Source organism: Nicotiana tabacum, chromosome 15 (genome assembly GCF_000715075.1).
Source record: "Nicotiana tabacum cultivar K326 chromosome 15, ASM71507v2, whole genome shotgun sequence".
Classification (NCBI taxonomy): Eukaryota; Viridiplantae; Streptophyta; class Magnoliopsida; order Solanales; family Solanaceae; genus Nicotiana; species Nicotiana tabacum.
In genome coordinates, this window is record NC_134094.1 from 118,495,674 (window position 1) to 118,506,028 (window position 10,355).

General features: G+C 35.5%; 2 protein-coding genes across 5 annotated transcripts; both read left to right on the forward strand.

The window, feature by feature from the left end:
• The first annotated feature begins 642 nt into the window (after nucleotides 1-642).
• On the forward strand, nucleotides 643-5,830 carry LOC107792006 (serine/threonine protein phosphatase 2A 55 kDa regulatory subunit B beta isoform-like). Of its 4 annotated transcripts, none has more exons than XM_075231182.1 (13): nucleotides 643-886; nucleotides 978-1,076; nucleotides 1,392-1,511; nucleotides 2,034-2,240; nucleotides 2,885-2,976; nucleotides 3,075-3,193; nucleotides 3,332-3,455; nucleotides 3,686-3,809; nucleotides 4,401-4,469; nucleotides 4,561-4,652; nucleotides 4,735-4,812; nucleotides 4,902-4,972; nucleotides 5,098-5,830. In XM_075231182.1, exons 1-13 carry the CDS (start codon nucleotides 752-754, stop codon nucleotides 5,232-5,234), a joined length of 1,467 nt encoding a protein of 488 aa, XP_075087283.1. In that variant the 5' UTR covers nucleotides 643-751; the 3' UTR covers nucleotides 5,235-5,830. The 4 variants fall into 4 exon arrangements, with proteins under 4 accessions (XP_075087283.1, XP_075087282.1, XP_075087284.1 ...); XM_075231181.1 differs by having other exon boundaries at nucleotides 644-886; nucleotides 2,034-2,246; XM_075231183.1 differs by having other exon boundaries at nucleotides 644-886; nucleotides 2,034-2,237.
• A 1,217-nt stretch (nucleotides 5,831-7,047) lies between these two features.
• Nucleotides 7,048-10,161, forward strand: LOC107792008 (putative pectate lyase 2). Its single transcript, XM_016614180.2, has 4 exons — nucleotides 7,048-7,311; nucleotides 8,286-8,641; nucleotides 9,079-9,214; nucleotides 9,731-10,161. The coding sequence occupies exons 1-4, from the start codon at nucleotides 7,063-7,065 to the stop codon at nucleotides 9,956-9,958; spliced, it is 969 nt and encodes a 322-aa protein (XP_016469666.1). The 5' UTR covers nucleotides 7,048-7,062; the 3' UTR covers nucleotides 9,959-10,161.
• The last annotated feature ends 194 nt before the right edge of the window (nucleotides 10,162-10,355 follow it).

Consider the following 10,355-nt stretch of genomic DNA (forward strand, 5'->3'; position numbering starts at 1 on the left):
AAAGAAAGAAGACTTTTGGACTAAAATAGTACCCTTGGAACTTGTTTTATGTAAACATGACACAACACTTCTATGCCTATAAGAACATCTGAACATGTCATTAAGGATAAAATGGGAAGTCTATAGTTTAAGAGTGTACAAAATAGAAAGATACTATCTTTTAGAAGAGACTAAAAAGAAAAGATATTTAAAATGGAACAGAGCGCGTAATAGAAAGAAATGGGTTCAAGAAGAAGCAGAATGGATATAGAGCATTCATATAGGATGCCAATTAGCTTGAATTGTTGATTGACTGATTGACTCTATAGTTATTTTTATGGGTGCCAATATTCATTTTCTCAGGCATTTAATCATGAAGGCTTTTAGTGAGTTCATTTAGTAGACTTTATATTTTCCGGGTAATTAGTAATTTATGCTGATATAGAGAAATCCAGAATGAAAAAGCAAGGAATTGAGAATGCGTTACTCAAAACTGTGCAATGATTCATCTTCATAATCCGGTGCCCTGCATTGTATAACATAGTTTGACTACTAATAATAGGTACTTCATGTTATCAGAAAGTACTTGTTGAGCCTTTTGTTTCAAGCTATAATGTAGATGGGCCTAATATTATAAAACAGCATCCTTAGATCAAAATGCATTAGAAATGCAGCTAATGTGCCTGAACTTATGCAAGTTCCACAAATAGTGGAGAACTTCTATTAGGCTCACTATGTTTGATTGTTTAATGCACGCCTTTCTTTGACTCTCATGATGTATGTATTTGTCTTCGTGATTGCAGTTGATATCATTTCAGCAATTGAGTTTGATAAAACTGGTGACCATCTTGCCACCGGGGATCGTGGGGGTAGGGTGGTATTATTTGAAAGGACCGATACCAAGGAGGTGGGTTTCTTCTGTTTAGTTTTAGAATGTTTAGTTACTGTAGAATTGATTGTTTTGATGATCATTCTTCTGCATGCATTGTTTTCTTTAGCATGTTGGAAGTCGACGAGAGTTAGAGAGAGTGGACTATCCAGTCAGTCGGCATCCTGAGTTTCGCTACAAGACAGAATTTCAAAGCCACGAGCCTGAGGTACACACCTCTTCTCTGTTCTTTGCTCTTCCTTTTTTCGCCGTATTTGTTGGTGTAATTTCTCTATAGGAAACTCATGAATGATGAACTTTCCTGGAAACAATCATACAAAAGAACTTCAGGATGATGTTATTATTCTATTTCATGACTTTGGAAAGAAGGGGTCCTTCAAGCTGCCTGATTCCTCTGTCAAGATGCAACTGTGGACTGAATGCCTCCTCTATGCTATGTCGCATTCCTCCATCTGCTCTGTTTTCTTTTTTTTTTATTGCTTCAGTAGAATTATAATTTCTTCTGCCGCATCTTTCCATTCAGTTTGATTATCTGAAGAGTTTGGAGATTGAGGAGAAAATCAACAAGATCCGATGGTGCCAAACAGCAAATGGTGCCCTCTTTCTTCTATCTACTAATGACAAAACTATCAAGTATTGGAAGGTAAAATCTTTTTATTGACTCGCTTCTCTCTGATTCTTGGGTATTAATGCATTGTAGAGTTTTGGTTGCTTGCTCAGTTTATCTAGTTAAATGAAAATGAGTTCTTAATCTTTTGTAAATTATTTTCTAGCTTAAGCTACATAACTGCTTTATTGGGGAACGATATTAATAGTTAATTTCAAGGTTGTAGTTTGACACGATCTCTTTCAACTTCGTTGTTGTATTAAAACATTGTTGTGGTAAATGGAATGTTGATACATGATATGAATTTGTTTGTTGGTGTAATGCCTTTGAACAGTGAGATTTGGCTGAACAGTTTGCCCGAATTGTTTGCAAAATATCTTTCTGCTCATAGTTTTGTATCAGCGATGAAACAACTCCTTCGTTCGTGATATAAATGTAAAATAATCAAGATATGATGTATTTCTTAAACCATCTACTTCTGAATGTGGCTATCTTATGTCACGGCTGTGTATCACTTTGCTGATTTCCTTTCAAATTGCTTTTTCCTGAATATTTCAGATCCAAGAGAAGAAAGTTAAGAAAATATCTGAAATGAATATTGACCCTTCCAAAGCTGCTGGAAATGGCAGTGTAACCAGTTCGAGCGTATGTTCCAGCCCAAACCAGTGTCTTGCAAATGGGGGCTATGGAGATAAATCGTACAGTTCTTTGGGCAATGATTTGTCCTTTCCACCTGGGGGAATCCCCTCACTACGTTTGCCGGTGGTTGTTGTACTTGCTTAACCTTTTATATTATGTTTTTTATGATGCTGATGACATGTCAAGTTTGTTAATCTTTAGCCTATCAATTATGTGCATTTTTCTTTGGTGTCTTTAGACTTTGTCTAATCATAATGTTCGGTTTTATAAAATATATGTTCGAACTAAGGTATTTTAGATTTAAAAAAATTCCATGGAGCTGTAGTTTTACTGGATTGATGTATATGATCGTTTTATACTCTAGGTTATTTGAAGGATGCTTTATACTATGTCTGCAACTTCTTTTAACTATGAGGCAGAGTATAACAGAAAGATTAGGCCATTTATGTATGTCTATTTATTAAAGCTGGAATTAAATATACAAGCTAGCCTTTATATGCATAGGCCCTTTACATCACTTTTAAATGTCCATATGTGCTTGCACGAATATCGGCCCACACACAGGTGCTATTGTCCTTGAAATGTCAGGCATGGATTATCTTAACATTCACCTCCCTTGTGCCTTGAATCTCTTCTTGTGGGTATTAGGAATTTCCAATGACTGTAGCCTACCTCCTCCCTAGGATAGGCGTTGTTTTTTAATGAAATTGTCTTGAATATCTTTTTAACTCTTGCATCTGCATCTAAAAACTTTGTATGTGAACTTGTAGGTTACAAGCAACGAGACCAGCCTTGTTGCGAGGTGTAGAAGAGTGTATGCACATGCTCATGACTATCATATCAATTCTATATCAAATAACAGGTGAAGATCCTGTTTACAATAGTAAATCTGCTTCACCTTCTTCTGAGTCCAGTCTATCAGAGCTTATGAAAATTTCTGTCCTTTTCTTTTCTATTTAGTGATGGCGAAACATTCATATCAGCCGATGATCTCCGAATAAACCTTTGGAACTTGGAAATAAGTAATCAAAGTTTCAATATTGTGGATGTCAAGCCAACAAATATGGAAGATCTTACTGGTACATTTTTCATGTGTTGATTTTGACTTAGATCATAGTCCCCCCCCCCTCGCCCCCTTTGACTTTCACTACTATAGAATATGCTTGTGTTTTTCGGCAGGTACTTAGACCTTAATTAGATGTTTTTTGCTATTGCAGAGGTGATAACTTCAGCAGAATTCCATCCTACACATTGTAACATGTTAGCTTATAGTAGTTCAAAAGGATCAGTTCGTCTAATAGATTTGCGGCAGTCAGCATTGTGTGACTCACATTCTAAATTGTGAGTATCACAGCAATTGTTTTGTCTTTCTGTTCTGCTGGGCGTATTTCTCTTACGCTGTCTCTACATTGAAACGAACTTTTAACTGCACATGATAGTATCCTGGAAGATCTAGGTGTTGTCAGCGTGGGAGCACTGGAAAATGTATTTTTCAAGTTCAGAGTTTGTATTTTGAATTAGTTTTTCATAGCTTTTGATAAATTGGGAATTCTGGTGTTCCCTGTATGCAGGTTTGAGGAACAGGAAGCACCTGGTTCAAGATCTTTTTTCACTGAGATAATTGCTTCAATTTCAGATATTAAATTTGCAAAGAATGGACGATACATACTTAGTCGTGACTACATGACCCTTAAGGTTTGTTTCTGTTTGTTTTTTTCTGGATTTCCATATTCCAGTCAGTGAACGGAGAGGTGCACAGCTTAATTGCTTATGCACTTCGCGTTCATATTATTAAATCAGTAGAAGGCATGTCTTGATCTGTAAAAGAGTGCCTATGTAAAGCAGAGTTTGAGAAGGTGATGTAAGAATGGCCATGTCCTTCCTTGGACACATTACAAGCAGTTGTTTTGGGGTTTCATGCTTATTAATAGTATGCCTCATGGTAAACTCCATACAGCGTCAATTGCTTTTTAAAATGCGAAAGTACTCTTTACATTTGGAGTTTTTCTTGAGGTACTAATTTTAAAAAATGTCTTTATTGTTTCTAGAGACTGTTCTACGTCGTTGTGTATGGTACTTTCTGTTCCTTCCGTCCCATTGGCAAACTTAACATATCCGAAAAGCAGTTTCTCTGTGTGTGTGTGTGACACGCCTACACGGAGTAGGTCTAGTTTTTTCTAGCTATGGTGTAGGAAGTTTATGTTCTTTCCATCTTTGTCAGTGAAATTTCATTTTTTATCAACAAAAATTGTTCCTTTTGATACTGAGCAAGCTTTATTTTATCAGCTATGGGACATAAACATGGATTCTGGTCCAGTTTCAACATTCCAGGTTCATGAATATTTAAGACCAAAGGTGAATTACCCTCCCCATCAAAGTGTTATGTGAACTTGGTTATCCTTTTACAGGTCGAGCTGATAATTAATGCATTTTCTATTTTGTGCAGCTTTGTGACTTATACGAGAATGATTCCATCTTTGATAAATTCGAGTGTTGCCTTAGTGGTGATGGTATGCGAGTAGCAACTGGATCTTACAGGTCTCTGGAATTTTTCAGCTTTGTTTTACATATCATTTTTCCACCTCTTCATTTTTTAAACAAATGATTACTATCATATCAGCAATCTTTTCCGCGTGTTTGGTTGTCCTCCGGGGAGCACTGAAGCAATTACCCTGGAAGCAAGCAAAAACCCTATGAGGTACCTAAATCAAAATATTTTTGGCAACACATTTGATTTTGTGTGGTAACATGCCTTGGTTTCTGATGGCGTTGATTGTGCCCCTCCAGAAGGCAAGTCCAGACTCCTTCAAGGCCTTCCAGGTCTGTGAGCAGCAGTATAACACGTGTTGTCCGGAGAGGTCTGCATTTTCACACATATATTATATGCATGTATTTTAGTTTGTGTTATGCAAGTTATTTTTGATGCATGAACTTTTTGCCCACTGCTCTGAGTTATACGTCATATTTTATGTACGCATTACAGGAGCAGATAGTGCAGGTGTTGATGCAAATGGAAACTCATTTGATTTCACAACAAAACTGCTTCATCTGGCATGGCATCCAACTGAAAATTCCATAGCCTGTGCTGCTGCAAACAGCTTGTACATGTATTACGTATAAGTCATAACAGGGGAGATGTAGTTTTCTTGGTTAGCATTTTTGGGTTGCTTTTCGAGAAAGGTCTCTCTCGCAGCAACTTGAGGTTCTACCATTTCTCACTTCCAGGTGCCTTGCAAAGGTGTAGTACATGCTTTTGATGTCAAGGTCCGGATGTCGCTGAAAGGATCACCAACAGAGCGACATAGTCTTTTTGAGTAGACGGATGGCCTGGGATTCTCGCTCCCTTATTCCCGTTTCTGCTTCACCCTTTTCTCTAAATCTCCTATTTTGTTGGGTTGAAGTTGGGAAAGAATGTTATTCTCCTACAAGCAAAACTGTTGGATGTGCAAAATTGCCACTAGTTCTAAGGTAAATGTAGTTTTATCCTAATCTTGCCGAGAAGGAGCTACTGCTAACTGGCAGGATGTTACGCCTTTTTCCTTGGATAGCATTATTTTTTGTAGGATAACATAGTGTGCTTTTTGTTATAGATTATTAACTGAAGTAAATTTTTTCCCTTCTGTAAAAGAAATTCAAGAGCAACTGCATTTGTTTACCTGTATTTTTTAACTTTGGTAAAGTGAAGCTGGAACTGCTAAACTTCGGTCACTTCAGAATCTCTGTGTTTAAACAGTTTAATTGATAGAGTTTCTAGTTTTACTTTGCTTCTGGAGCCATGTAATGGAATCAACTTGGAAAGATTTTCTGAGATGGGAAGAAACCTTTGTAATATTGTTTATCTTTAGAGTGTTGATCAGTTTCTTGCCCCATTTGACTTCGGTGTATCAAAACCTCATCAGAAAAATTGCATATTTGGAGTAAATTATGGTCCAAGTTGCTGTTATACTTTGCCGTTTTACCAAACATGACATTTCAAAACTCACTTCATATATACCAAGATAACGTTCAACACCTTGTAGCCAAACTATGGGTTGTAAAGAACATAGATCGGTAAACATGTTTCAATACCTATAGCCAAACTATTTTGATGAAGAAAATGACAGTAGCAACTTCTACGTTGTTTCTGAATACTAATTTACAAATAAAAAATTGATTCTATTAGTCTAAAGGTAATCAAATTAATCGTCAATAAGTAACACATACTCCACTTAATAAATTGGGATTATGTCAATATCCCTTGAAGATCTAAAATTGCTTTATTCGAGATTTACTTACGAGTATAATTCCTTGATACGTATCACCTGGAAGTAAGTTATAATTTTGAATCCCTAGTTTGACCCCTTTAGATATTTTCTTTTTTTGGTTTGTTAATTGACCCCTTTAGATCTAAATCAAGTCGATCTTAATTATCTGAAATCGGGAGTTATTAATTCCTTTCGCGGGTTCAATTCGTTGAAACACAATAAAAAAGATTTTTTAACAGATTATTTTTTGCAAATAGAGACGAAAGAATAACATGGAAGAGGAGAAGGGTTTACTATATTTACACATTGATGTAGCAACTCTACAATATTTACGTTAATGTATAAATATAGTAAACTCTATTCCTCTTCCATTCATTTTTATTATTTTATCAATACTCTCCTCATCTACCACAAACCAAAATGGAAATTGCATGTATAAATACCTACAATCTCCACTCTTCCTTCTCAAAAACAGTTCCAATCTACCTTTGGAACAAGGAAAGTTTAAAAAGCTGTTCTGAATGATGAAAACTAACAAGCCTTCATATTTCATGTTAACTCTTCTATTTACTATACTAATAACAATTTCAAGTACAAGTTTTGTGCATGGATTTAACGTGATTGATAAATGTTGGAGAACAGATCCAAATTGGAGGAATCACAGGCAACAATTAGCTAAATGTTCTGTGGGTTATTCTGGAAAGATGACTAATAATATTGGACCCGACGTGGTACAATATATGGTTACAGATCCTAGTGACGATCCCCTAAACCCTAAACCCGGAACCCTCAGATATGCGATGACACATATCAATGGAAAGGTTTGGGTAACTTTCCAAAGAGACATGACTATTAGGCTCCAAAACCCTCTCTTAGTTAGCAGTTTCACAACCATTGATGGCCGTGGAGTTAAGGTTAACATTGCTGATGGTGCTTGTCTAATGCTCCAAAGGGTATGTACCACTAGACAATTTTACTAAGAGTTTAACATATATATTCTGACAATATAAAAGTATTTTTACACTATCAGGTTAATTATAAGATAATTAACTATAGGTTTGTCCCCAAAAAATGGGATTAGTAACCTGAAAAATAACATGGAAAATGAGATTATTAACCTGGAAAATAAGACAAGTTGCCTTCTATAACATGTTAAAATACACTAATAATAAAAAAATCTACACTATCCATGTATATTAAACCGTTTTCCTAATAGATATTAGACATAGGAGGAACTAGTCCTTCCAAGTGGATCCTACAATTTTTGGCTCGAATTTTATGTATACATACATATAAGGGTGGCAATTTGAGCCCAAACCCAATTGACTCGTCTAATCTGTCCAAGGTTATGTTGGTCATTGACCCGCCCATTTGTTGAACCCAACCCATCTTAACCCAACATAATTTAGCCCATTTAAAGTTGGGCTGATTTTTAGCCCAAATTGATCCATGAATAACTTTGCTAAAATATCTTTAAAATAACTTTCTTTTTATTTGATATGTCACATTTGACCAATTATAAAAGAAAAAAGTCTTATTTGATAATTAAACAATCCATAAGAAAACAATACACATTAATTAAAACTTGGTAAGAGTTGAGTGGGTTGGGTGGGTTGGGCTATGACCCAAATTTTAGCTCAACTTAACTCAACTCATCTAAGCCCAAGTTACTTTTGGATGGGTCAATGACCCGACCATTTATTGACTTAGCCCATTTTGTCCTGCCAAAAATCAACCCAACACACACATTTGACACCCATATATACATAGTATACATATAATATACAAATAGATAGCACAGTAGCACACACGAATTCACTAGTTCTAAATTCAGGATACGTCTCTAACTACTATATGTACGTAATTGACTGTCATGTTTTGTTTTGTTTTTTAGTAAATAATATGATTTTTCACATGATTTTTTTAGGTGACAAATGTGATAATTCATGGTCTAAAAATCCACCATTGCAAGGCACAAACAGCATCAACAGTCTTAGGACCTGATAAGAAAATAGTAAATGTGGGTCCAGTGGATGGAGATGCAATTAGAATGTTGACTTCTTCCAATATTTGGATTGACCACAATACCCTTTTCGATTGTGAAGATGGTTTAATTGATGTCACTCGTGGTTCTACTGATATTACCATTTCCAATAATTGGTTTAGGACCCAAAATAAGGTTATGTTATTAGGTCATGATGATGGATTTCTAAGAGACAAGAACATGAAGGTTACTGTTGCATTCAATTATTTTGGTCCTAATTGCAACCAGAGAATGCCGAGGTACCCTATAAATTAAATAATTGTTACATTCAAGCTGAATTTTATGATTTTTTAGTTTCTTCAAACTACAAGATAAATGACTTTATCTTTATATTGAACATGAAGTGCTCCACATATATGAGTAACTCAGGAGACATTTCTATTTTTCCACCGAAAATAAATTGAAAATTTCCGCTGCTTATCTTTCAATTCATCTCCGACCATCAAATGAGATGTGAATAACCCGTTCTTCTCTCTTTGAAAGAAGGAGAGTTGACCAGTGTAGGAAAGAGGAATGTATGCATTTAAAGTATTCCCCTATATAATCTAATTTGTTTGACACTATTTTCTTATTAGTTGTTCTAAAACGAGTGATACATTTTTATATTTGAAAATAATTTAACTTTTTTGTTTTTACTTAATATTATTTTTGGAATTTCCATTGATTAATTTTGTAGGGTTCGCCATGGATATGCACATGTGGTAAACAATCTATACAAGGGATGGGGAAACTACGCAATAGGGGGAAGCATGAACCCAAGCATTAAAAGCCAAGCCAATTATTTCATTGCACCTAAAGGAGGAAAGAAAGAGGTAAACCTTTTAACATTCAGTTTTCTTCATTCTTGTTAATATGGTCTCGAATTTTTAGGGTTTCTTATTCGGTGATTCTCTTAAACAACATCAAATAATTTTCTTTTATAAATATGAAAATGTGGTACGTCTAGTAGTGGTGTCTCAGATCAAAAAAAAAAAAGGCAGTCTGGTACGATAAGCTCTAGCTATGCGCGAGGTTCGAGGAAACGCCGGACTACAAGGTGGTGTCTCAGATCTAATTATCTAAAATAAATAAAATGAAGTGCTCCTTTTATAATAACTTAAAATTTTAGATGAGATGGTCAGAACAAAATGAAATAAACCAGATTGAGACAATTGACCCCTACTAGTTTAGAAGTTGATTGATGTGATATGTGAATCCCACAAGTTGGGTATATAAATAGACATGCCATATACTCTAGTGACGCGTTTTAAAGCCGTACGGGCCTAAGCTCTAAGCGGATAATATCACTGGGGTGTTACAATTAATTGATGAAAATGATGGTGCTACAGATAACATGGAGAAAGCAGGGTGGAGTTGGTGAAGTTTCATGGAATTTCCAATCTGTTGAAGATGTATTTGAGAACGGAGCATCTTTCAGCGAATCGGGTTCGGGTCGTGAGTCCGTGAAGCCTAACTATCTACCAGATCAAGCTTTTCCAGTGGAAGAAGGAAAAAATGTCAAGGCCTTGACTAGAAATGCTGGTGCTCTAAAATGTTCCTCTACTTCTAACTGCTGAGTACATTGCTAATGTTCACATCTTTGGCTGTCTTATTTATTGTGTTTCTGTAGTATTCTTTACTTGGAAAATGGATATACGGTCCATATAAAATCTCTTCTGAGAATTGAGAAGGGAATAACGTTGTTGTATATATATATATATATATATATAGTGTGTGTGTGTGTGTGTGTGTGTGTGTGTGTAGGGAATTAACCTCAAAATGGAGTAGTAATTATATGCAGGTGATGAGCTATGTTGTATGGATTTTAATACCTTGGATCTGTAGTTATTTCGTGCAGATTTTTCAAAATACATAAAAAGTTAGCAAAAACTACACATACCAATATTCACACTTGTATTATGTGTGTGCCAACATCAGATGAAACCTTAATCGGCCGGGTTTTTACTTGAGCTT

Coding starts and splice junctions, on each gene's coding strand:
- LOC107792008 (XM_016614180.2), top strand. CDS start 7,063: ATGACTAATAATATTGGACCCGACGTGGTACAATATATGGTTACAGAT. Junction 7,312..8,285: donor CTTGTCTAATGCTCCAAAGG/GTATGTACCACT, acceptor TGATTTTTTTAG/GTGACAAATGTGATAATTCA. Junction 9,215..9,730: donor CTAAAGGAGGAAAGAAAGAG/GTAAACCTTTTA, acceptor ATGGTGCTACAG/ATAACATGGAGAAAGCAGGG.
- LOC107792006 (XM_075231181.1), top strand. CDS start 752: ATGATGTATGTATTTGTCTTCGTGATTGCAGTTGATATCATTTCAGCA. Junction 2,977..3,074: donor AATTCTATATCAAATAACAG/GTGAAGATCCTG, acceptor TTTTCTATTTAG/TGATGGCGAAACATTCATAT. Junction 4,470..4,560: donor ATGAATATTTAAGACCAAAG/GTGAATTACCCT, acceptor TATTTTGTGCAG/CTTTGTGACTTATACGAGAA.